Source organism: Conger conger, chromosome 1 (genome assembly GCF_963514075.1).
Source record: "Conger conger chromosome 1, fConCon1.1, whole genome shotgun sequence".
NCBI lineage: Eukaryota > Metazoa > Chordata > Actinopteri > Anguilliformes > Congridae > Conger > Conger conger.
In genome coordinates this window covers 14,929,562-14,957,295 of record NC_083760.1, presented here as the reverse complement: position 1 = coordinate 14,957,295, position 27,734 = coordinate 14,929,562, and the positions used below count along the sequence as shown (strand labels likewise).

At 40.7% G+C, this 27,734-nt stretch overlaps 1 protein-coding gene across 18 annotated transcripts in view; it reads right to left on the bottom strand.

Annotated features, from left to right (window-relative positions):
- Window positions 1-27,734, bottom strand: part of nrxn3a (neurexin 3a) — a 329,043-nt gene that overhangs the window by 201,762 nt on the left and 99,547 nt on the right. For 13 of the 18 annotated variants that reach the window (XR_009708171.1, XM_061233256.1, XM_061233271.1 and 10 more), the window contains exons 9-10: window positions 9,145-9,348; window positions 6,704-6,730 (exon numbers count right to left, since the gene is read on the bottom strand). Coding sequence is in view for 17 of the 18 variants with exons in the window: in XM_061233256.1 (XP_061089240.1) it covers window positions 6,704-6,730; window positions 9,145-9,348 (231 nt within the window). In the remaining variant the exon portion in view is untranslated. The remainder of the gene's footprint in view (window positions 1-6,703; window positions 6,731-9,144; window positions 9,349-27,734) is intronic. The other 5 variants (XM_061233308.1, XM_061233346.1, XM_061233247.1 and 2 more) reach the window with 1 other exon arrangement.

Here is a 27,734-nt window from a genome sequence, read left to right as displayed (position 1 = left end):
CTGTGTGAAGTACATACCGGCTTACACCAAACATACGAAGCAATCCATTTTTACAGCTGATTATTACAGGAACAACTGAGATAAAAATTAATTGCTCATGTTCCACCGATGTAAGAATCACGACCCACTGGTCCAGACTGCAGAATCCGACATAATACACTGAAAGGCTCCTTGTATCCAGACATGCTAGCACTGGCTGCACAGAAAACAACCTCCGAGTCCACTGAGACTACAGGAGTATTTCTACATTATAGATCTCCTAATCTTCTCCTAATGTCACCTTCACCTGCAGATACGTTTCTGAATATATTAATTTAAATGGGAAGTCAGAGAAATAGATTTTCCATGCACGCACATTTTAATGTCCCACAAAATAAACTGAACCATAAAGCCTTTATCTTTTAGATTAAGCCATAAAACCTAATTCTGACACAAAGCTTTATGTATATGTTCAAGTATTGATAATAATAATAATGGTGATAATGATAATGGTGTAATTTGTATGGAATGTTCACCAATTAGCTCACATACAATCTGTGAGAAATTAAAGAAGATACTCCTTATTTTTCATGTTTCAATTACAACTACTGACTTTTATTAACAAAACTTTTTATTTATTTAAAGGAGACACTCTTCTCATCTCTTACCACAAATGGATGCAGCCAATCAGAGTCAAGTAGTCAAAATGGTGGACAGAAATAAAGGTGTGTACAATTGCTTACATTGTCTCACCGTTAGCAAATGATGGTAAGCATTTCGTCCATCTGTTTGTACAACATAATAGATATGCTTGGTTGTGACAGTCCTACCAGTTAAGAACAATCACAGCCTACAAGCAAACAGCTCACAGCAAACAAAAAAGCCAACTTGCCCAATACTGTAATGAGCAGAAATGAAAGACCATTCAACAGCTTGTTCCCACATGATTTATACTGTAGCTAGTTAGCATGGTAGCAATGCACCCCATCATGTTCATGGTTGTCACACACGCATGCAAAGTGCATTTCACAAAACAAGAATTTGAAAAAATACAATCAGCGAGTGGCCTAGACAGTTAAGGTGTTCGCTACAACAGTAGGCAAATTTATTTTAGACATTTATCAGGGACATTATTGGATAAAATTAGGGCTATGGCGGTCGGTGAAACCTGCTGTCGATGACTGGACATCATCCTACTATTAGTAGTGTTGGTTTGAAAACCTTTTTTTTTGGTTAGCACAATCAAACCTGGGACAAATATGTAATTGTTTTGGATTCAAATTCTCAAATGTTTCACTGAGGTTGTCTGGTATATCGGAACCTACTCTCAAAAAGTGCAAACCATGCCTCTTGATTGGCTCAATTGCACCAGGCAAGATCCATCAAGCACAGAAAAGTATTTGAATCCAAAACAATTATGTATTTGTCCCAGGCCTCACCACTATACCACTACAGTAAGTTACCTGCTGTTGTCAGTTAAAGATGTGCCACTCCTCCATTTCTTTTTAGCTCTCCTGTAGTTCACTGCACACTGTGGCTTGTGATGTAGAAAATATATTTTCTATTGCTATCACATTTCTTGTTGATGCATATGAAAACAAAATACTTTAATAGATCCAATCTGCAAAGCCATTTAGACTACTCGCACAATGGCAGCCATTCTGCCTCCTTTACAATGTTGAATTTACCCCCAAGAAAAAGCAACAACTTCTCTGTCGTGTTGGGAAATGTTAAAACATAGACCAAAATAACATCATAAATACACACGGTCCTGCGTAAATGGCAGCAGATACGGGGCACTCTATAAGAGGGTTAATATTCAAACATTCCAATGGTCTTTTCACTTCGGTTCCTGAAAAATGCCTCTCTCGCCGTGCCCTGAGAAGTATGTGCGGGGGATAGATATTAATTACAGACCAAACCAGATAGTTCATTACCACTACATTCCAATTACCATCATTGATCTCCATAATGGGAATGAATAACTGGCTGAAGTGAAGGAGTGAGACTAATGGAGCATAACGTAAGCCACGGGCAAAACAAAATGGCCGCTCCTGCAGGATGATCGATAGGGGCTGTTTATATTGTGCTTTCTGCTGTATGATTACATGCTCCTGGGGAGGGCAATACACACTGGGTTTGATCGGATCCGCCATGGACACTGTATTAGACCTCCCTGCAAAGCTAACCTGTTCACCACAACATGTCCACTTTTATCTCTCTGGCCATTTTTTCCTTATGAGAGCAAAGAGCTGAAGAAATATCCGCAACATGTCTGTGAGCATGCTGTGGGAGAATTGAAACCATCGCAATGTCGTACTTGCTCTTTACCAACATTATGGCACTTATTTATAGATTAATTTTTAGATGGGACTGTCTAGTTTCACCTTTTATCACTAGTATTGGTCTTTGTAAAATATTACAAATATAACTACTATGTAACATGATACATAACCAGTTGATTTTGACAATTATATTTACATTATTAAATGTAGACGTGCAGTTTTAAATATCAAGAACCAAGTATAATTAAAACAGATTACATTAAATAAGATTTAATATTTTATTGCATGCTTAAAATGGTTATTACCTGTCTTCAAAACAGGGTTAGTAGCAGTATCATTAAAATAATTAGAATAAAAATATTAAAAGGTTAAATTCAGATAGAAAAATGCTTACCTTATCAAAAGAGAAACATTGTTAGTGTTACACATGTACTGTATATGTATACCACAACATACCGTACAAGCAAATTAGCATTTTATTTTTGTTCAAGATCAACTGCTGTTCGTAATGAGTCAACATCTCAGTCAGACATTGAGGGTTTCAAAGACCTATTCATGAGTAAAAGCAGTTAATGCTGATAATACTAAGAAATATCTCACTCCCATTGCAGATCAGATGTCAAATAATAGAGACAATAAGGAAACTTCAGATACCTGCATTCCGAAGATGTAACGCTGAAATATCGTGGAGCTACATTCTCAAAATGCAAACAGAGCTTTACATCACAAGACAATGAACAAATAACTAGATAAACCACATCAGATACATATTAATTGTATTGGCACCCTAATGGAATAACCTCTTTTGTAATTATAGTTTTGTCCAAAATAAACAGATTTCACTTGATAAACTATCATGTGAGGCCCTGTAGACTACTGTACTATCAAGCCCCACCATTTTTAGCTTCCTACTGTATTTTTGGTCATCCAGTCTAATTAATTTCTCACATAACTTTCTAAATAAAAAATTACATGAATGATTAATAATGCATAATGAATAAGTGTTCATGTATGACAGGGAATATAATTATACTGCTTCAAATTAGGAATATCCACTGTTTCAAGCAAGCATGTACATAGATTCCTTATGTGTATACAAGGTATAAAGTACTGTGTGTGGACAAAAAGCATTAAATGCATAAATTCAGCAAACAAGTGTTCACTTGAGAGGGAATAAATTAAATCATGAAGGGGAAATTAGTTATTTCCATGCAAAGTGGACATGGAACAGAACCTTTCCTTCGAGATAACCACGTTGAACACAAGGCACTGTAAAGCCAGGAAGAAGCACGATAAAGTGCATTCAACATTATAACAACCAAGATCAACGGGCTGAAGGTCTGGCCTTTTCATTTCAATTGCACTGTATTTTGTGAAACAACATCCCCTACCCTTTTAGTTTAACGTTTCTCATATTTTTTTATGAGAAATTACGTGGAGTCCCTTAATCACATTGTTGTGACGACTACAAAGACAGAAATACATTCACCCTATTCGTATTCAGTACAGACCGTCATCCTAATCATTACTGTTTAAATGCATCACTCCTGGCCCCCATGGAGATTTATGTTCAAAATAATTGTGGTAATAAATGAAACCTCTTGGTTTACATTCATCTGTGATTGAAATGATAAAATTCTATCAGAAAATCACCACAGGGAACAACTAAAGGTAACCCAGAATATAAAGAAAACAATGGAACCTAGTTTTATATTTATTTATTTATTTTTACACAAAAAGCTAGATATGATAATTGAGTGTTTAAAGGCTAATCAAACAGATTCGCTTTGCTGTTTGCTTTTGGCTGTGCACTACATGCAAATGCACAAGCTGCAGGCTAGATTTGCGCTAACTGTAAAGTCAAGAACGTCTCAGTTCAGGTTGCCCATCCCTTTTGTTGTTTATGAGTTATAAAGAACTGATTTAACAAGGTACAACAAAAGCCTTTTGCCACTGTAACAGTGCTTGAGAGTGCAGGATTGAATGGACATAACAGAGAAGAACAGTGCAGTGTAAGTCAATGCAGGGAAGAGGAAAATCACAACTGCAAATGCGCGTATTAACTGTTCACTAATGTGCAGGAATATCCAAACAGACTCCTGATTGGCACAGTAAAGACACTGACCAATTCATAATTTAATTTCATACAATTAAGCTATAAGGCCAATTCCCAACACTTTAAGCACAATTACAGTTTAGCACACACAAAACACATGTACATTTATGCTTTATTATATAATTTTATGAATGTATCTATTTTTGTTTGAATATTGAATATTTATGTTTTTTAGACTCTATGTGTAAGACCAGGCCACTTGAAAAGATTGCTGTTACAAAGGCACTTAGAGTACTTTCTGGTGCAAAACTCATAATGGAAATGTACATGTGCCTTGTGTTTCTGAGCAACCAAACTGACAGTTCAATATTCCCATAGAGGAGACTGAGGAATATTGTGGGGATATTTATTTCTGTGAATATATTGTATAGTATGATACTGAAACAAAATAATTTAGATTTACATATTTTTATGGTATTAGCATGGTGTTGGCCAGCGATATCACGCGTCATCAACTGATATCAGCGATATCAAAAACACCTAACTGTATTTTATTATAGTAAAATTGTTCCCAGAAGTTTGATTTTAAAAAAAGAAAGAAAATGCAACCCATTTTTCTAATTTTATCTGTTATGAAAATAAATCCTACTAAATGTCCAGTGTGGTCCATTTCAGATAAAGCCAAAAACAGTGGGGCTTAATTGCATGAACTGTCTGACAATTTTGCTATACTGACCATTTTAGCATACCGTGTGATGAAGCTCTGTCTGCATTTGAAGAACATACTCTTGTATTTATTTCTTACAGGCATAAATATTAGAAATGGTGACTTAATAATCTGCTGTAAATCTTTCACTAAATGTGGTTAAACTCAAATCAATGCATTATTTTATTTTCGGAAATACGTGGCAGCAGCTGGATTGCTACATTCCAAACACTACTTCATTTTGTAAATGCATCGTAAAATCACATCGCTTTATGCAGTAAATGTCTATTGATGGTGGAATTCATGAAGGCAAATCTGTATGGCTACGACTAAAATATACCTTGTTTCCTCTGTCCATATTACTAAAGTCTGAGTATGAGTATGATCACTGGAGAAACCTGGGAATCTAAGTTTATATCAGTAGGCCTCAGAAGTCGGAAGTCCCTTCGGAAATATCTATCGTTAGCATTTTCTAGACTTCCAGATAAAAAAAAACAGACGGTCCATGGGAGAAATGAATGTTTGAAATCCTTTCAAATCAATTAGGACATTTGGACGTTTGTTTGTATATGAAAAAATACGCTTTTCATCTCAATTTTTGACTCATTCTGTGTAACTAAATTTAAAAAGCAAATCGCTACGGCTAAGTGGTTAGCAACCCATCGCACAATAACAACATCACGCACAGGGCTGTGTTTTCAGTTGCCATTCACGTGCTGCCGATGGCTATTACTCGTTATTCACGTGCTGCCGATGGCTATTACTCGTTTGTGTAATACATTATATTTTTTTCTACTTCGTAGAGTTGTATATATCGCCTATTCTTTCTTGTTATTGTTTGTGTTCCCGTTAGTAATTCCCTTAATTTATTCGAGTCATTGCTTTACATTTCTAACAGTAGCGTTGCTAGCCTGGGAACCGTTTACAGAACCAACACAGCTTATATGTAACATGCACTGTAGGCTAGCTTTTTGCTAGCAAAATAATTATTTATTTTTGAAAACGGCATCCGAATTCAGAGGATCCAGTACCACTTAAGAGAGAAATGAGTCTGAATAAAAACATCCAAATATTAAACGCCAGCTTAAATCACAGTCTGTGACAGAGGGTTCTGTGAAAACCCCATTAATTTGCTCCATAGAAAAATTCATCTGCAAATCCATATATGGGCAAAAGTTTTGCTCTGGGTTACGTCAGACTTCCAAGGCCTATTAACTATACTAATGCAGTAAAAACTAATCACGAACAACTATAAAATATAATAGCAATGCATTCCACACACACACACACACACACACACACACACACATATATATATATATATATATATAAAACATGTATGCTGTATCGTGAAAGTTGTGCTTCTTCTGCATATGGATAAGTTCTGCCTTTTCCTTCTTACTGTATGTTGTAAAAGCTCACATAAGAATGGAACATTAATTAACTGCCTTATACCATACCCTTAGCCTTAGCTGTGTACAAAATGACTATTGCCTGTAGATTATTAGGTCACCATCAATGTTTTGTATTTATTTTCAATTCACTCTGCTCTGTTTTCGTCTTTATTCTCTTAAAATGAACAAACATTCTTCACATAATGGAAACAGCGCAACAAGATAGCAAACATTATTTTAGAAGAATTATCAAGAACAAAATGAAACTTGAGTATTAACTTACTGGAGTTACAGTTTATCCTGATACAGTCTAGATGGGGAAGAATAAATGAAAGATGAAATTGCATCCTTCAAGGTTACAGCTGCAGACATCCAATAACAAGAATTCCACCCTTCCGGGGACGGCCACATGCAGGAAAGCAGCCATTTTATATGTGATTATCATGGTCTTTCAAATTATAGCAGATTAGGTTGAGTTGAGTTGTGTCCAATCAAACAAATTGGAGGTCTGGATAATTTGTGTCCTTATATCAACATTCTCCAATTGAGTCAGATTATACTGATTACACAGGTAGTTTTCTATGTGGCATAGAAAAACTGGTGTCCTGTATTTATAAAATGGCCACTTGTAGTTTACTAACCACATGGATTCACAACCCAGAGCAAGAAGATTTTTGGATTTTGGTCACAGCTCAAAGACTCTAGCCCCAAACGGTATTACACCAGCATCTTGACTAAACAGGCTCCTGAAATCATGTCTGATATTTAGCAAGAAGATGGTGTTAACTATCCATCTTGGAGCTATCAATCTTTGAAATACTATTGTATGAAACTTGCTAAATTTCAATTCTATTAGCTAATTTTGTGGTGTAAATGAGATAACTAAGACGATATGATATAACTATGGTCATACAGAGTGTGTGCATATTCTTTGTTTGAAAGAACATTAATTTTATATGAATTAACTAAATCTAAATAAATGCAGCAATGGCACAATAGCCATGCTGCTACATTGACTGCTACACTAATTCTGTTCGAAAATAGGTGAGGTGAATTAGCGCAAAGCAAATCCGGCTTTGACTCTAGCTGATGTCAAGCTACAGAGGAATCAAAAGATGATAGTGTTTTTCAAATATAATGCAGAGCAAAGAAAATGAGCTCTTGAGACTGAGGGGGAACTCAGTTCATAGTCTGGGTTGGGCTCCATGTGGCTAGGTTTATCATGTGTCGTCAACCGCAACAGAAAAGTGGGAGCAAACAGCCTCGATCCAATTAGCACCAGCACCATGCAGTGGCCACTATACCCTCCTGGAAGAAAGGTAAAGCAGGGGTCTGTATATTTAAGATATTTATACTGACTGTACAATAGACCAAATAACTGTTCAAATAATCTAATATCCTGCCCTGAGAATGTAATCTACTGTATGAATACATACATGTGGAAAAATGAACTATTCTCCGACTTAAATAGAAGCCTAAGTTGTGGCCTTTTATTTAATGAGACTAATATTTGAAACTCTTATTGCAGTAGATTAAATTAGATACGTATGTACTGCATCAATTTTGGCAATATCCAAAAAGTCTTAAAGATGTGTTCTGTAGTATATGTGTCATAATGAATAACAGAATGAATGATCAAAGAATAAAACTCAAGTCTCACTTAATCTTTTTTCGTAAGTTTGCGATGTGATGATGCGAAATCCACTGACTGAACACATAAAATACAATGTGCCTTCTCTTAATCTATGGTGTCCTAGTGCGTGAAAGCTAAAATAACTGTTAAAAATATCTCAGATTGTATTAAAGTCTGATGTATCTAAGAGTTTATGAGTACAACTGGAACTTCTTTCCTTTTTGTAACACTGGCATGTGTTTGGAAAAAAGAGAGAAGGTGAAATGCCGCCAGCTGCAGGTGAAGCTGAGAGCTCTGTTCTCGGGCTGTTTGCCAACCGGGCCGCAGGCTTGGGGCCTTTGAAGGGGTGAATACCATCTTTTGACATAGCATGGCAGATGTCATTTATAGCTAGGGATGCTATAAGGAATATGTGTATCCACTAAAATATAGAATAAGAAACAAAATAACTTCTGACAACTTGAACCAAACTGAGACAGAATAATGAAAGTATCAAAAACATCTGGAAAATCATAAGCCAACAAGACTTTTTGTTAGATGATGAGCAAAGGAAAATAAGGAGTACTGGTAAGTACAGATTTAGAAAGTCACAGCACCTGAATTATTCTTTTTATAACGAGGCACAAAATGCATTTTATGTATATACATGTCCTTTTCAGGAAATGCAAGGAGCCTAAATCAACACATATACTGTTATTGTTTATGTTTATGTTTCAAATTTTAGTGCTGTGACTGTCTCAAACTCTCTTTTGTAGAGTTGTGGAAATGAACATGGGGATATCTGTTCAAAAGATGGGCCAAACAGCATGTTTATTTAGGCCACCACTTTTTGGTTAGAGATAGGTAAATAAACAAAAATATAAAAAATATAGATTAGAGAAAATAGGTTAATCAATAAACAAACCAACCAGTATTGAACACAAATATCACATAAAACCCATGCAATTAGAAATTTACGCTATGCTGGAAAGTATATGTTGTATTTAACATTATCAAATAAAAAGAAACAACAAACCAGAGAGGAAAAAACTGAAAACCAGCGGAAGGGGAAAACACCGGCTTGCTGAGGCTCGGGGGGCGGCATACGATACCTAGGTTGACCGTCAGTTTGACGCGGCCGCCGTCAAGCTCGAGACGCAGCGTATCGGCCGACTCGGGGGAGGTGGTGGCCATGAGCAGACCGTACGCCCGCTGGGACATGAAGCGCAGCGACACGTCCTCCGCCTCCGTGTGCATGACCATGGGCATCACCACCTTCATGTACATGCTCCCGTCGTAGCTCAAAATGGACGCCTCTGCAGAGAGAAACACAGCGCAGCGCGTTAGTGAATGTGCGGAAATTCCCAGTCCTCTCACCCCTTTATACGATAGTGACAGCGCTGCTGAACCATTCGCGGAACGTCACATTCTCACCACGCGGTGACTTTTTCTGTTTCCACACTTAGGTTTAACACTTATTGTATAGGGTGCTGTAAGCTTCTGAAACAAGTGTGAAGTTGTGTTTCATTCCCCTGACAGGTGTGCCAATTTCAGATGTGTCTCTGTCTCAGCAGCCTGGTGTTCACACTGTATATATAACAGCTTGGGTATACAGTATATCCAGACAATACTGGGATATTCATTCCAAGGGAGTTCAAATAAATGATTAAAAGAGAAAGGATTCAATCATATACATCATCTCCCTGGTTGCTCTGACAAAAATCTTTGATTGATTCATATTTAAACATTAATGCAAAGAAAATGAATCACGGAAATGCAAAAGCAGTGATAGGAGCAGATTAATGGGTTTTTCACAGAGGGTTTACATCTATGTCAATGTTTATGTGAGTGCTGTATCAACAGCAACAGAACATGAACGCAACCAACCTATAATCCTGTTTTTTTAAATAACACTTCCTTCAAGTATTGCTTTTCAAAGTGACACAAACATTGCTTTTCACAGTGGCACTCATTATAGGTACATTACCTGAGCAGCCATATTTTTAAGCTGTTATCTCAACACAAACATAAGCCAAGAAATCAAATACATTTCTCTACTAGGTTACTTTTAAACATGAGCATATACATTTCTCCACTAGGTTACTTTTAAACATGAGCTACTCTACCCAATGGACACTGAATGACACCCAAAATGGTTTATTTTCCATCTTTCAGATGAAACGTTAACCTGAGATCCTGACTCACTGTGTCATTTAAGATCCCATGACACTCATTGCAAAGAGTAGGGGGTTTAGTGGTTTCCTGCCACCTAATCATCCCCTGATTCAATTGGCAATACACTGTCCTCTCCCTCGCCACCTGGTGAGTGTTCTGGCACAAAATGGCTGCCGTTGCATCACCCAGGTGGGTGCTACAAATTAGGTGGTGGTTGAGGCGAGTTTCCCCTCATCAATGTAAAGCGCTTCGAGTGTCTAGAAGACTGCTATATAAATGTAATCTAAAAAAGTAATAGAAATCAAATAAAATATTCTAAAAAGTCTAAATATATGTAAGACTAAAATGCTTGTTAAGACGTATTTTGTAGCATATTAAATTTCAGAGATGGTGCACTAGAAATTCTACTTTACATCCCCTTAAAATACAGGAAATAGGTATGAAACCAAAGAATCATTTTGAGCATTTTATTTTTGTTTTCAAAAACACGGATAGGATTTTTCCCGCATGCTACCTTCCACATCAGGATTCCATCAAACATAATTTGAGTCTCTCAGTCAGGAGAAAATGATTTCACCCAACAACAACACATCAGAAACCCAGCGTACTCTCCCATTCTGCCTCTTGCTGCTTCTGTAAATGTTTTGATGGCAGAGGTTACAGATTTCCTACAGAAATAAATGGCAAACACATCTACACATTTTGGGGGCTCAGACACCCTATAGGGTATCCAGCAGCACTCATTCTGACAGAGAGATAATGGTTGCTGATAAGAGCGGTGCTTTTATCAAACGCCGGCCCTGCTCCTGACTGTGTACTTGTCGTTCGGCATGGCCACGCGGCGAGGAGGAAAGAGCTCCACGGAATGTATTAGAAAAGGCAATCATGCGTGAAATGCCTGTTCTGACACCTCAGGTTTAAAAAAATAAAGGGAAGAGAGAAAACATCTGGCACAGAAAATTTCCCCTGCTCGCTGCGACTTTGCGCCTCGGCGTTGCTCTCGCCATGTTTTGATACAGGTCTCGTATTTCACAGCGAAATATCGTGTGGAAAATGACTGGATTATTTCTGCCAGCAACCTCGGGGAAGGTGGACACGCGGGAGATTTCGCTGAAATGGAGCGACATTCACACCAGTGTTTGAAGCTCTTCATGGTTGTTTAAATAGAAGCACCCCAACAAAACCACTATTTACAGATACTATTATAATTTTTTCCTTTCAGAGAATTTGTCTGCAGGAAAATTAAGACCATACAGTATGTAAGAAAATGTAGGTAGCCAATGAACAACCATACTGTAAATATACACCAATCTCAAAGGCCAGGTAGAAGCTGACAGAAAGGTTGTAATGTGCTCTGTACTACTATTATTAGGGGTGTACCTTTGTCCATCAGTACATTCAGAGTAGCACATAATTTTAGCTGTGACTGAGAGAGGTGTGAGTTCTCAGCAGAGGTTGTCTGTCACCTTACACATTATGTACCCATGGATTATACAAAAGATTACAGTGAGCTCACAGACTTCACATTCTCGGAATGGAGGGCCATTGGAAGGGCTACAACTCTTTCCCCCAAATTTCCCCCCTTTTTTATCCCCCGTTTAGAACCAGAAATCATGCTGTTGGAGTAAGTGCCCTGCCACCTCCTTCCGTGGCAAAGGTTCTATACAACACTACAGACCACTACAGTCACAGAAGAGAGGTGTACCTGTCACCGATGACAACCAGCAGCCTATGGGAGCCTGCCTACTCTGAGCCAGAAATCAGGGCAAAGCTCCCTGACAGATACCCATGCTATATGACTGAAGTCTCTGGGAGCCTAAATATGACTTTCAAAATGGGCAAATGGGCTTTTTTACCTTTCTCAGCTTTTTCTTTCTTTCATGAAAAATGCTGTTTCTTGATCTTGGTATCTCCCCTGCCAGGTAAGTATAATTTGTTGCTTCTTAACCTCTTTCAAAGCACACATATTAATACCACCGGGCCTCGTCTGTACTCATGCTGACAACCTTCACAAACGGATTCACTTGCGAGCCCGTTATTCGAACAGGCCAATTATGTCTTTTTCTTTTTGTATTTCTCCCTGAGCTAACAAGAGAAAGTATTTACATAACCCAACAAATGTTTTCAGTAATAATTGCAGGAATAAAAGAGCAAACACAATCAAACAGGAGTTTCGTCGTAGAACTTAAAATGGCTTCTCCTGGGTGCAGACTGCAGGTTTTTTGGAGTCACAGGTGGTGTCTCTCATGACTGCTCAGCTGCTTGTAAATGGTTGGCATTTTATATAGCACCTTTATCCAAAGCGCTGTAAAATTGATGCTTCTCATTCACCCATTCATACACACACTCACATACCAACGGCGATTGGCTGCCATGCAAGGCACCGACCAGCTCGTCAGGAGCATTTGGGGGTTAGGTGTCTTGCTCAGGGACACTTCGACACAGCCCGGGCGGGGATCGAACCGGCAACCCTCCGACTGCCAGAGGACTGCTCTTACTGCCTGAGTCATGTCGCCCCATAGACACGCAATTGGCCTTTCAGAAAATTAAAGTGGACGCCTGCCTGTGTATTTAGGAAAAAATAATATATTACCATTGCCTTTGGTGATTTGACTTTCTCACAAGGAACCAAGCTTGGATGGGCTGTTTTTTCTTTCCCTATATTGATTCTGAGTAGCCGCTGCGCAGATGCACTGATCTCTATACCATCTGGATGGCCATACAGCTGACAGAAATGATTAGTTAAATGCATCCATATGATATCAACATCAGCGAATCTGTGCAGCACCTGCTCTGAACCAGTGGCTCTGCACAGGCAGAATATCAATGCGACACAATGTGGACATAAACTATAGCCCTGCCTGGTGGTGGTACTGGTAGCATCCCACAAATCAGAACAAGCATATTTCAAAACTTTGCGTCTCAAATCAGTTATGTTGTGACCTCTCAAAGTCACGGATATAAATACCTCAGGGTATAGTTCAGTTCAGGGCAGAGTGCTCAAAACTGAAGTCAAAGATTAGCCCAATGCTTTCATGAGATCCCATAGCTTGATTGTTGGTACATTTAAACAGGTTTATAGCTACAAAATGAAAAGTAGCCTATTTGGGAAAAAAAGGAGGTAACAATATGTATCTTGACATCGCTTTCAAAGTTACTGACACTTCACAGTTCTGAACGACCTCTGTATATCTGCATCTAAGCTTATATTGTACTATACTGTGTATAGAGATGGAAGATATTATTGTCAATAAAAACACATTCTTAAGGTGCATCTGACAGGTCTTTAAATCTCCATTAGATCCCATTATTTGATTTCAGGAATCAGGAAATTGAGAGTGAGAGGGAAAGACTGACATTCCATCACAGGACAGACAGGCAGTAGTAACCCCACACTGGGACAGACAGAGTCTGTGGAATGTTTACCCTTCAGTTTCAAACGAAGACTTGGATTTCTGTATAAGCACCATTTCACAACATTAATCCGTCAGGGCCTTCCTGCTAGGTGTTAGATGGGCTCTCTATGGAGTCTGGGCCCAATCGTTCGTCAGTCTTTCAGCAGGGGGGTTTGGTTTATCATTTGAGTCAGATGATTTACAACATACTGTGACCACCTATGTCGCTTCATTTGTAACAATAAGCAATTAATCATTTACTATTGGTTTCTTTGTTTAAGAAATGTTTAGCAATATCCTCATCTCATGATTCACTGAGATGAATCACAGGAGGGAGATTCTCCAAAAACATTCTCCCCCTATGGTTGTACAGCACAGCGTGATCTACAGCTACACGCAATGCCCTGCTGCATATATACAGTACAAACACAACACACACACACACACACACACACACACTTATTATACATGTGTACACATATGAGTAAATTATTCATGAAGCTTAGGGACTAATTTAGTTTTCACAGCCATGAAAACTCCATGCTAAAACCTGCAAGCAAAAAGTGCTGACACATTTTACAATTACACACTGATCAATACGTTATTATGTGCGATTAGTGGCTTTTCAGCTCTCCCTGGGTCCCTGCCAATTCTAATTTAACAATCAGCATACCAAGCAGAAAAGGCTAGTGTACAGTCTCCATTAAGCTGTGCTGGAATAATTCTTAGGGAACAGAAACAAAGCCATTTTCGACAAGAATGAGAAATTACAGAATTCGCATTAATTGATCTCAGAATTAGGAGGAATGGATGGCTATTGGTGAAAATATGCTGCACGATACCTCACAACTACCACTTGTACAAGAAGCAAATGGGTAGGAACCATAAAAAACGCATAATATAAAATACCTGAAGGAAATATGTTTGATATATAACACTGTTTATGAAAGTCAAGTGAAGAGCAAAAAAAACAGCCCTACAGCAGGAACTAAGAAAATTCTGCTCATGCAGTGCACTTTCCTAATCTGTGCGATGTATTACACCTGACTTGCTGTAAAATTCAGCAGGTGTAGATGAGCAGAGGAACCTTGGACTGCACCATGCAAGTTAAGCATACAGTATGTCACAATGTAAGTTATAATATTAATAAGTACATACTGTAGCTAATGCTGTAACAGTATTTACATAAATGATTATGTTTCGGCCAGAGAGACCTCTGGTTCAACCATCAAGGGTGGTTTGAAAGGTGCTAAAACATATTTGACCAGCTCTAAGAGGGTAAGGCAGCTATATATGTTTCAGGTTGCCAGTGGTTTTGATCAGACTAGATTTTAGATGCTGGCGGTCATCATTATCAGTACTATAAAGGCTGCAAACCAGCCACTCAGGGAACATACATGATGCGGTAGTAAACAACCAAACGTAAAAAGCTGTGTGAAATGGTTCCAGAAGAAACATCACTGATATCTGACAGCCAATCAACAACAAGGCCATGCAGCTTCTACAAATCACATGATCACATAGAAGCTGGTCTAGCTAGGTAAGGGCTGGTAAACCAGCAAGTGCTAATAGCTTGTCAGAGCAGGTAGCTGCCATGTCAAAACATAGCTTGAGCTGGTCAAACCATGTCAAGCTGGGAGCTGGTCTGAATTGATCAACCAGCTAAACCATGTCAAGCTGGGGGCTGGTCTGAACTAGTCAACCAGCTACCAGCTGTTTCCAAACCTAGCTCAAGCTGTTTTTTTCAGCAGGTCTAACTATGGTCTAACTATTTACAGGTCAAACTATGATTCATGGTCTGACTAACCTAGGTACGATATATTACTCTCCATAGTGTGAGGTTTTGAGGACACCAAACACACACCTGTACACCCGGACACGGTAAAACGGAAGCGCGAACGCACAGGAAAGCCGTGGAATCGTAGCACACACAGCACACAGAGCCCTCAGAGAGGACTAGCGTCCCCGGAGCGCAGCCGCACAGACGCGTCAAACGACCTTTCGGTGCCCCTCCGCCCCGGTGACGAGGCGACGGAGCGGAACAGAGACGCAGGCTCAGAGACGCAGGCTCAGAGACGCAGGCTCAGAGACGCAGGCTCAGAGGCCGCTCCCACAGATCCCTGCTGGTTCCACTGGAAAATGGAGCGTGACATTGGGATGTAACCGTCCGCTGGTCTCAAACACACAGAGCAGCTGCAGGAAACCACAGCGCCATCTTAAACATCGCTAGAGACGCGAAAACATCCTGTTCATTTCAATATCGATTCTATTTCTGTTTTTAATACGCTGTATAAATAGCACTGCAGAGCATGTGCCTTGTATATTGTAGTCCCCAAAGCAAGCATTTTGTATTTAATTAAATAAGCATGAATATTTTCGTCTGATGAAAGGAATTGAGATCCAGACTGCAAAATGCAATCAGTGACCACTTTATTTGGTAGACATGTACACCAGCTTGTTAATGCAAATATTTAATCAGCCAATCATGTGGCAGCAATTAAAAGCATGCAGACATGGTCAAGAGGTTCAGCTGTTTTTCAGACCAAATGTCAGAATAGGGAGGAAATGTGATCTCAGGAACTGTGGAATGACACGTTTTTATATATATATATATATATATATATATATATATATATGTATAAAATACACCCGGGCAAAGAACAATATGCAATCAAGCAAATTGTTTTTTTCCCCCAGAACGACCATCAGAGTAAACTAAATAAATCACAGCATAGGCTAAAAATAGCCAATAGCAGCTTGTCTCTGATTCACCGTCTACTGTTCCCTTAGCGGATTGGTGAGGTTGTAGGAAGACTCATGTCAGGAGATTTTAACATGACAGGAAAACACAAAAGCCCAGCATGCGTAATTTCTCCTGCCCTCCATCCCCCTCTGCTCTCTATCCCCCCATCCTCAGTCTCTCTCTCCAGTACTTGCTCTCTCTCACCCCTCTCACACTTGCTCTCTCTCTCTTTCTCTCTCTCTCTATCTCAGTCTCGCACCCCTCTCACACTTGCTCTCTCTCTCTCTCTCTCTCTCTCTCAGTCTCTCTCGCCCCTCTCACACTTGCTCATTCATTCTCTCTCTCTTTCTTTCTCGTGCTTGCTCACTCACTCTCTCTCATGCTCTCTCTCTCTCTCACATACATACACATACACACACACGCATACTCTCTCACACACACATAAACACACTCTCTCTCTCTCTCTCTCTCTCTCTCTCCTCGGCTTGCGGAAAGGGAGACATGTCATTACATCCCTTCGGGTCGCCAGGCTCTCTCCCACTGCGTTTTCCATTCCAACCGTAAACCTGAACATCAGGCTACAGTCTCAGCAGAGACAGCCCTGGGTCTGTGTCACACACACACAGACACACACACACACTCTCTCTCTCTCTCTCTCTCTCACACACACACACTCTCTCTCTCTCACACACACACACAGACATGCACACACACACTCTCTCTCTCACACACACTCTCTCATATGTCTAAAATCAAATACTACCAACACCCTGAAACAATGTCTCACACACAAGCTCACTAACGAACACACACAGGTGCATTATACAGATATGTGCAGGTGTAGTTAATAATAAAAAATGAGCTGCTCACTGATCATTTTAACTATTATAATAATTAAATATCTGAACAACAGAGAGATAGTAAGAGAGAGAAAGCAAGAGAGAGGGATGAAGGGAGGGAGGGAGAGAGAGAGGATGCGATTGTCAGTACCACTTAACATAATTTCGAGACAAATTATACGAGAAGAAGCTAAGGTGTTATTAACATGAAAGCTTGCAGGATTCAGCTTGAAAGGGGGCGAGCGCCAATTTTCCGCTGGAACGGTGACGAATCACATGAAGTTGATCTTACTGATACGTTTGAGCAAAAAGGAGCTCATATCTCCAGTTGCTCAAATGTAATCTGTCCCAGGCTATGTTTAAACTTTCTCCCCCACTGGGGCATTTATCTTCACGTTAGTTCAGTTCATGCAGAATTATTCTACTTGTACCACACCATTATAAAATTTATAAATGTACACAGAACATTTTATGGTCATTGGCTTTAGCCAAATGAGTACTCCAGTAAAATCTGCTTGATCTCTATAATGATAAACGACATGAATTCTGACACCTTTCTGCTGGATCAGAGGCTGCGGCCACAGAACACAAAAGGTCCATATTACTGTCCATGTAGCGCCCTCTGCACTGAGGCAGAGGGTGAGTATGTCCCCATCTCTACAGCATGAAGCCTAACTCACATCTCATCCATGACAGGTGCAAACATACCCCAGTCAGCTTTACTCTTATCTCCTCCTACAGACTGCAAATCTGCCCCTGTCTGCCGCACAGCCTCCCACAGTCACACAACAACGCCCTTTCATTACAAATACATTGTGTGAGTGTGTGTGCGTGTCTGTGTGTGTGTGTGTGTGTGTGTTTGTGTGCGTGTTTGTGTGTGTGTGTGTGTGTGTGTGTGCATGTGGGTTTGTAGTTGTTTATTACACCTGTCATTTTGCATATATGTTGTGCACCTACATGAGGATTCATTTGTAAGTGTGTTTTACTGCAGTTTTGCTCAAATACTGTCTGTTTGTTTGTGTGTGTGTGCACATGTGTGTGTGTGTGTGTGTGTGTGTGCGTGCGTGTGTGAGTAAGCACACGTACACGATGGGAATGTTAAACGGACTCTCTCCAGTTGACAGAAACCCGTAGTACATCAGAGCATGTGGCTCTTTCCGGAACATTACAGCAATTGAAACAGTGCCTGCAGCCTTTTTTCCCTCGTAATGTACTTGCAGCAAGTGCATTTTGCACAGCGCATATCTTTCCCTGCTCACTGCCATAACATCACCAGACCACTATACAGTGGCACTCTATAACAATCCGTGCACAGCACACAGCCCTCACAAAAACACAAAGATAATATATTGTGAAAATAATCGACATGCCACCTTAAAAAAAACATAAATAATACCATTATATTTTGTTTATAAATACAAATAAAACATTGACATTTTCAGCTCATCATTTGATATGAAATAAATCATAGTGTCAATTCAGGAACGCTAATAATTTAACAAAGATGAAAAATCAACAAATCACGTAGAAACAAATAATGCCCTTAAAATGTCCTCTGCCTTGTGTTGTCAGCCTGCTTGCACTGAAGAGGTGCTATATTTGCAAACGACCACTAGGTGGCAGCAGAGGCTGCAGTTGGAACATCTCAACACTATAGACTGAAGGCCCTTTTTTCGACTGGGCCGTTTCTGAAGCAGACAGTGCCTAGCACCGAATACAGCATTCAGGAACTGAAAGCACTGCACATGACATCATCTCAGGTTGACGCACCCTCTGTGTACAGCTGGATAAAGTGAATCGGTCACAGACTTTCCACCATCAAACCAATACATTAAAACGGCAAAAAAACCCACCTTGCTAAAATGAGCAAAGGGAGTGTAATTAAAATAGCCGTGGTCCTGTTCATTTCTCACACCGTGGCCCGGGCCAGCTGCACGACCGTCCTGGTGTGAAGCCAGGCTTGTTCCGTGCCAGAGGTTTTGGGGAATTCTGACAACAATGGCGGCTATAAATATACGCTAAAAACCCATCTTGTCTGGGCAGAGTGATCTACTGACTTATTATCTTACACCAATTTGAATAATTTAGGCTCCCTGAAAAGATTTAGGGAGACAAAACAGCCACATCCTCCTCCACATGCTCCCCTCCCCATGCCAAGAGAAAGGGATTTGCAGTGTTTACGTAATCTGCTCGCGGGCTACTAAGCACACATTTAACTACAAAGGGGGGATTAGAGGGAGTGTAATAATGTCCCTGCCACTGAAAATAAACTGCAAGCGACACTTCCACTAACAACAAAGAGTCTCCCCTCGCGCGCGGACGCCCCCCCCTGAGCGAACGGAGGGCGGCCCCCGGCACCCGTCTTTTTACGCCATGGGGGAAGGGGAGTGGCGCAAACGGGCGTGTTCGCGCAACTCCGCGGCACGCAGGCGCGCCGATTCTACGCGTCCGGCGTGATGGAGAGGGGCCGGGCGCCGGAGCGTTGACGTCACCTCAAACGTGAAATTTAAAATCCCCCCCCCCCCTCCATTTAAGGGCAGAGGGAGCCTGAATCTGGGGCGTTTCTTCTGGGGGGGCCCTAACAACCTGAGACGGGGGGCAAGAAGGGGCGCCATTACAGTGCCGCACCACCAAACAAGAAAACGCATCAACATAAATTAAAGAGCCAAGCCGGGGCGTGAGCGCTTGCTGGTGTGCGACACACACAATGTCGGTTTGACTGCGGCGCGCTAGAAACGACATGTAAATTCTCAGCGTTCGCTGGCCTCTGTTCAGCTTCCCAATCCGCAATGTTCCCGTTTCGCCGGCCATTTTATACGCGAGTCGATCGGTATTGAAAAAGACGTATTTTCTCCCGCAGTACCCTCTCACTCGCTGCTCACACCGCGTGTTTCCAGCGTTCAGGCATTTCCTGCTGTCTAATTACAGGAACATGTAATACATCACAAAATAACCTTGACACATAATTATGGGAGCGGATAAGAGGAGACAGGGAGAAGAAGGAGGAGAGGATAGGCATTGCCTTTTTTTTTTCTTTCTTATCACATATTGACTGAGGCGTGTGACTCGCTCGATGGAAAAGTAGATACCAAACTCATTGTTCTGCTCAATTCAACAATTATTCAACTCTCAGAAGATAAGTGTTGAAAGAGAAATTAAACAAAGCGGAGTGTGGGTCTTTTTAAAAAGAAAATCTGCTTCCCTTTGCATTTTTTTAAAAACGGGAACAATCACAGTTTTACCTCTATTTAAATAGGCAGAGCCTAGGTTCTTTTAAAAGCTGCTCTTGGCTTTGATACCATTCTTGTGTTCACCTCGCTTGCGGAAAAGGTTGCCTTTGCATTATCATTTTATTTTATTTTATTTTTCTGAGACCTGCGAGACTGTTGTTAGATGTCGCAACAATTCACTGCTTTCTTTTTTTAAACCACACAGAATCAATATCTAATTTCCAAAGAGACATTTCAAAACCTTCACAGACACATGGAACGTTCTAGACTGAAGAAGGCCAGGGATAAACAAATGAAATTATTTCGCGCCTGCCGGCTCTCTCCTTGCATTGCCGCACTGTTGGTTAAACATGAAGTGTGAACGCATTCCCGAGGAAGAGAATGTTAATATTTACACCGTGACTGTGTAGTTCTCACATCTCCAGGTTGTTACTCCCGTTGGCAGAGGATGAGTGGAATTAAAACGGGAAACACTCTAGCCTGCAGGGTAGCCCAAGGATACTGTATGCTGGCTTTTTGGGGAATGAAAAGAGCGTTAGCTCTCTCGCTGCTGCGCTCTGCAGCGTGTCCTTAAGGTTTGTGATGCGTGTCGTTTGTCACCCTCCCCGTGCCGGGGCGTGTTATGTGGCGTGTAGCGTGCAGGGGTCCAGGGACCAGGCTGGTACTTCAGCCAAGCCTTGATGTGTCGGAGTCGTGTCCATGGCAATGAACGTCTGGCTGCTGTGGTCTCCATGGAGAAGTGGTGGGAACCCAGAAGATGGTGTGCGTGTGTTAGATTACATTGCATTACAGGCATCTGGCTGTGTGTGTGTGTGTGTGTGTGTGTGTGTTATATGACATTACAGTAATTTTGGCCTGTGTGTGTGTTTGTGTGTGTGTGTGTGTGTTATATGACATTACAGGCATTTGGCCTGTGTGTATGTGTGTGTGTGTCTGTGTGTGTTACATTACATTACAGGCATCTGGCTGTGTGTGTGTGTGTGTGTCATATGACATTACAATCATTTGGCCTGTGTGTGTGCGTGTGTGTTTTAAGGAATTAATTTATTTTGTGGATAGAACACTTTCCTCTAGAATACCGTTGGTCCGAATGGTTTTCCAACCAATCAGCTTCCACAGAGTGATCCAAAGCGACATACAGGTGATTAGACTAAGCAGGGGCCAATTCCCCTTGGAACAATGTGGGGTTAAGGGCCTTGCTCAAGGGCCCAGTAGCTGTGGCTACACTGGGGCTTGAACCACCGACCTTTCGGGTCCCAGTCAAGGAACTTTAGAGCGGAGGAATTCTTCACTTTCTAACCAAAAGGCCCAATGGTGAATTCTATGAAAATGATTCCAGCATGTGTGCATTTCATTGAACGCTTATTTTGATCATATCCTCTGCTTTATGGATATTTGCTGCTAATCATGTAAATTTAGCTGCAAATAGCAATGAGAAAAATGTAAATCAGTTACTTTTTTCAGCATATATTCAGAGTTGCATGCTTCTAACGATCTTTTAAATGCGGCAATAAAAAAGTCAATTCACCGAAGGATAAATGGGTGTAGATTTCTTGTGTTGCATCTGATTGACTGGTCTTGTGTTCAACACCAGGCACGGTCTGATTAAACTGGGAGCAGCAAAGGAACATAAGCATTTCTGCCTGAGTCAAAGATAGATTACATCTGTAAGACTTTATTTCATATGTTAAACACTGCTGGGATACTTTCTGATATGTATTAATTAGCTTCTACTTATTCTTTTGATCAGCCTGTTTTACACAATTTCAAACCAGTTTAAATATAAATAATTGTGAGACTGTGACTGTTACAGCAAGATTAAAAACCAGATAAATTACAACAAATCATATAAGCAAGATTCAACATTAATTTATAATCATATAGTATTTATAAAATATGAAGGTAAACTGCCTCTATCACACACAATGTTAAAATGGGAAAGCTACTCTTATGATAATATAGAAGATGAATGGCTAAAAATATGTATTGCCTTGTTGACGGGTGTTATAAAAATATCTGTTTGTATGAAATAATGACAGCAATGGTAGTGTTCACATTCAGATTATAATTATTACATTGTCTTCTCTTATAGCCGTATATTATTCTCCAAGTTTTATCAGTCAGTTGATATGGGTGGTCCAAAGTATATACAGTGTATTCATAAATAAATACATTACAATGGAAACATTCAATTTTGATGTGCAACTCTGATGTTACTTGTGGTAATCATGTTTTCATTATTTTGTCTTTATCCAAGAGAAAGAGCCATTGAGACGGACTGTTCTTTTTCAAACAGGACTCGGCACAGCAGTAGTGTTCATAGTAACTGTAATGACATAAGATATACTTTATTGACCCCCGTGGGGTAATTTGTCCTCTGCATTTGACCCATTCACACAGCCACAGGGCAGCGCCTGGGGACCAACTCTATTTCTGAGGCCAGTGCCTTGGTCAAGGGCAATGGCAGGAGTACCCCAAACTCCACGCAGAGAGGATCTGGCCAGCCAGGATTCGAACCCAGAACCTCCTTCTTGCGAGGTACCAGTGCCACCTACGCTACCCTGCCACCGACCATACTTTCAGCAGCGTCCCCTCATTCCTGAGACAGGGGGGTTCTGCAGTAGAGTCGGGTAAAGGAGCGTGTCACATTTATTGGAAAGCACACACACGCTTAAAGCAGCTCATTTCCTGACCTGTCATACATTACATTATTCATTTGCAACGCAGGTGTGCTTATCCAGAACATCGTACATAGCTTTCACCAGACATATCATCTGTTTGTACAGCCAGACATCTGTTAAAGTGTTTCGGGCGAACCCTTTGAAGGGTACAGCAGTAGTTCTCAGCCCAGACTTTGAACCTGAAACCTTTTCCTTTCCAAGCCCGGGTCCCAAGTGACAGCACCAATGTGGGAAACAGTCATCTGATGCTGAAGCCGGTATTGACATATGAGTTATGTATATCTGTTTTACATGTGTAGTCAACCTGGATTTGATACACTCACATATTGATGCGTTTTGCAGGGAGTGCTGCCATCCGTCGAATGTAACCCATACGATAGAAAATGATTCCAGCAATTGAATTTTGCTCTCTCTCTTTCGCAGTCACATACTGATAGGCCTAAATGCCGGCACATTCTGTTGATCTGTGATCAGCTATTCGCTATGATTAAACTCTATTGCACACAGATCCAGCACAGGTGAATATCTGGAGAATATACGCTGATTTTTTTTTGTGAGCATGAAATTGTCAAATTAAGTGCACAGACGGCTTGCTGGTGAACGGCTAACCGCGCTGGCAGAAATGGTGTGTTTTGATTGACTGTTGTGAAGTCTGTAGTTGATGCCTTCACCCCAAAGGTAGGCTTACCCTGGCTGTTCGCCGGCAGACTGGTATGAAATGTGTCAATAAGAGCAGTCCACTCCACATAATCACCACATGACTGGGAGAAAAGAGAGAGGTTGCCAGCACTGCGCAATATTCCCCTGCTGTGTGTTTCCCTAGTGACACAGCCAAAAAACAGCAGTGTGGTGGACTGATCAGGCAAAACATAACCAGAGTGTTGTGGGCTCAACTCCCAAGTACCAAAAAGCATTGACTTTTGCACTGTGGCAAAAGTCTTTAAGGGAACTTTAATCTGTAAAACTATGAGTTATTTTGGATGAGTGTCTTCAAAGCAAAATACAATGAACACGTAAATAGGTAAAAATGTAAATATACAGTACTTGAACCTCAACGGCGTGGCATGGGAAACAACATATGAACAACAAAATGAGCTATGGGATACGGCAAAGCAAAATCGAATCCATATTTAACTCAATTATTATAATAATCAATTATTATAAGCTAAAAAACACATGCAATGTGAACTTTAATGAATGTTCTCTTCTTAATTCCTCAGGAAAACAATCTGGGACATGAGCCTACCTAATCAATATGGCGTAACACCGCTTATTAAATATGAAATTCAAAAAGCAATCTATTGCGGAGCACAGAATGTGTGCCTAAGCCTATTGTGTACAGTGTATGTATGAGTACACATACATCAAATTCCTATAATCGTAGATGTAGCTTGCTTGTATCAATCTCAACCGCAATTGCGATCCAACGTGCCGAAGGTATCCCGCCGGCCTGGAACAATTCTCCAAGGTAAATATGCAATTAGCGGAATCTGGTGTTAATTTGCACAGGCCTGCATTAGCGAGGGTTGAGGTGGGGGTGGGGGGGGGGGGGGGGTGGTACAGCTGTGGTGCGGTCGCTCCCACACCCCCCAAGCCCCCGCGCGCTGGCTGCTGCTCTGCCTCTGCCTGGAGCCAGAATAGGTGACCTTCACGGTGCCTGAATCAATAGCGATTAACTCAAGTGCTGCAGCACGAAGTCCTCATCCCGCAGGAAGGCTACGCTATACCTGCACTGTCAGCTAGCAGGTGTCCAGTCAGCACAGTGTATTCAGACTGTCACCGGGAAGCGCATTACGCTACGTCAAATTAGCTAATAACTGAAGGGCTGCTTGTTCGAGCTCTCTCAAGTCCGGGCAGTCCAGAGAAGATTGGCTGTTTTGAAGCGTTACATCCCCCCGTGTGGCAGTTCCTGCACGTATGTGGCTGGCTTCCTCAGGTGCAGCCAGTTGGCTAATTGACGGATTAGCAATGATGTTCAGCGGTTTTCACCTGGCCAAAAAGAGTAAAGGTGGAAGCTTCTGCAGTTTTAAGGAGACACGTTTGAAGAGACACTGGCGAGGAGAAACATGCTGAAAGCTTTGGTTTAAGAAGACTCCCGAGTTCTATGTTGTACTTTTAAGATGAGATGTTTTGTTTTGTTGTTTTTTTTTTACTTGTGTGATTCTTCTTGAAATGTTTTCTTGTATTTCGATTTTGAATTTATTTTGGTTTGTTGGCTATTTATTTAGGTTACAGTTAGAGTTGGGCTTTTACAGAAGTTCGCATAGCATAGTTATAGCAGGCTGGCAGAGACCGTTGAAGGGGGAAACGGAGGAAGAGAACACACACAGTCTCAGCAGGCTGCTAGAACAAGCGCGACCTTCTGAATTATAAATGCAGACTTGTTAGCGTGTCCATGACACACTTGACATATCAACTCACATTTTCCTATTAAATTATAGATGAAAATCTATTTATCATAAAGCGCCAGGCCGGGGCTGCTGGTGTGATACGGCGTGTGCAGGATGTTGGGTGTTGAGTTCTGAACAACAACCGCCATCCACCATTTTCCCCACACCACCTGCTTTCCTGTTTAGTTCACTTCTGGAAACTGAAATGCAGTTTCATACGGAACTGTGCATTTAAAAATGAAACCAACGAAGGGTTATACTGCAAGTTTTCTTTTCCCAATAATATTTGAAGGTTCATCCAAAAATTGCTTTAACCTCCTGAGACCCAAGAGAAAAAAAGCATTCACATTGTTTTTACATAATGCTAGTGTCTTGGATGAAACCATATGTTGCAGTGAAAATATTTTCAAAAATGTTTTATTTCATTTTAATTGAATGCCCCTTATGCTGAGAAATACTGTATAGGGCTCAGGGAAGCCAAAAGGTAATGTCCTTGTCAGCAAGATTACTCAAGAAAATATGTTTCTTCTCACTTAACCGTCTGCCTGCTAATCTGAACCGGACCGGAATTCCTCCGGGAAAAGAATGCACTAATGCGCATCTCGTGCGTGCTGACTGCAGGCCCCCAGCTGACCAGGGAAGGACGAGGGCCTGGTGAGGAAGGGATTCCCCTGCGATAAGAACCCAGCCTTCCCGGGCCAGAGTCTGGCCAGTGGGGTGCAGTCCTGCAGGGCTGCTGACGACACTTGGCTCCAGAACAGATACGGATCCAACCGCCCCAGAGGCTCCTATTTTTAGTGAGCAGAAATGTGTTTGGCAAACAGACAAGCAACTAAAAAAAAGTGCCTGGAAAATTGAACGGATGTTTATTCTCTGCGCACGTATATAGTTAGTATATATAATTGTGAGTATGAATACTTATTCTCTGTACACGTATAGAGTCAGTGTATGTTATTGTGAATATAAAAAATTATTCTCTGTGCATGTATATAGTTAGTATATGTTATTGTGAGTATGAATACTTATTCTCTATACATGTATAGTCAGTGTATGTTATTGTGAGTATGAAAACGTATTCTCTGCGCACGCACATTCTCAAACACCATAAAGCATGCCCATTAAATGAACACTAAAACTGTGCCAATAAGAAATGTTGGGGGCAAATAATAGGATAAGCCAATATACACTCAGTGAGCACTTTCTTAGGTAGATCTGTATGCCAGCTTGTTAATGAAAATATTTAAACAGCCAATCATTTGGCTGCAACAAAATGCATAAAAGCATGCAGATATGGTCAAGAGGTTCCGCTGTTTTTCAGAATGGGGAAGAAATGTAATCTAGGTGACTTCGACCGTGGAATGATTGTTGGTACCAGGTTTGAGTATCTCCAAAACTGCTGATCTCCTGGGATTGTCTCGCACAACTGTCTCTAGAGTTTGCAGAGAATAGTAAAAACAAAAACATCCAATAAGCAGCACTTCTGTCGCCAAAAACGGGTTGTTAATGAGAGAGGTCAGAGGAGAAGGGCCAGACTGGTCAAAGCTGACAGTAATGCAAATAACAATGCAACAGTGGTATGCAAAAGACCATCTATGAGCACACAGCGTGTCAAACCTCTAAGTGGATAGGCTACAGCAGCAGAAGATCAATAAGTCTAATAAATACCTAATAAAGTGCTCACTGAGTGTATACACCAATCACACCTCACAAAAAAAGAAAAAAGACCCCGCTAGGTGATTATCCTCAAATGGTTGTGGGTCTTGATGTTCTTTACAAGTTTGTGACACTGTATTGATTTAAAGTGTCCAAATTGACATATTGCTTGGATATATTGCATGAATATAAGGCTTCACACTGAATGATTTATCTCTGAGGGATATACAATTAATTGGCTAATGGCAAAACAGATTTAGATTATTATCATTTCCATCTGGAATGTGTTCTGTATCTGAAATCTATTTAAAATATAATATTAAATGGGTAATATATGCAATGAATGTTGGCTTACATCTTGATCATGACCAATCAAGTGAAGCTTTTCTAGATATTACTTATCTGGGTATTACTTATCTAAATTTATGGTAACCTATTATTAAATGTGTAATTATTGCAATATGAGGCTCAGGAGGTAAGAGCAGTCGTCTGGCAGCCGGATGGTTGCCAGTCCAATCATGGGTGTGTCAAAATGTCCCTGAGCAGGACACCTAACCCCCAATTGCTGCTGATGAGCTGGTTGGTGTGTGTGTGTG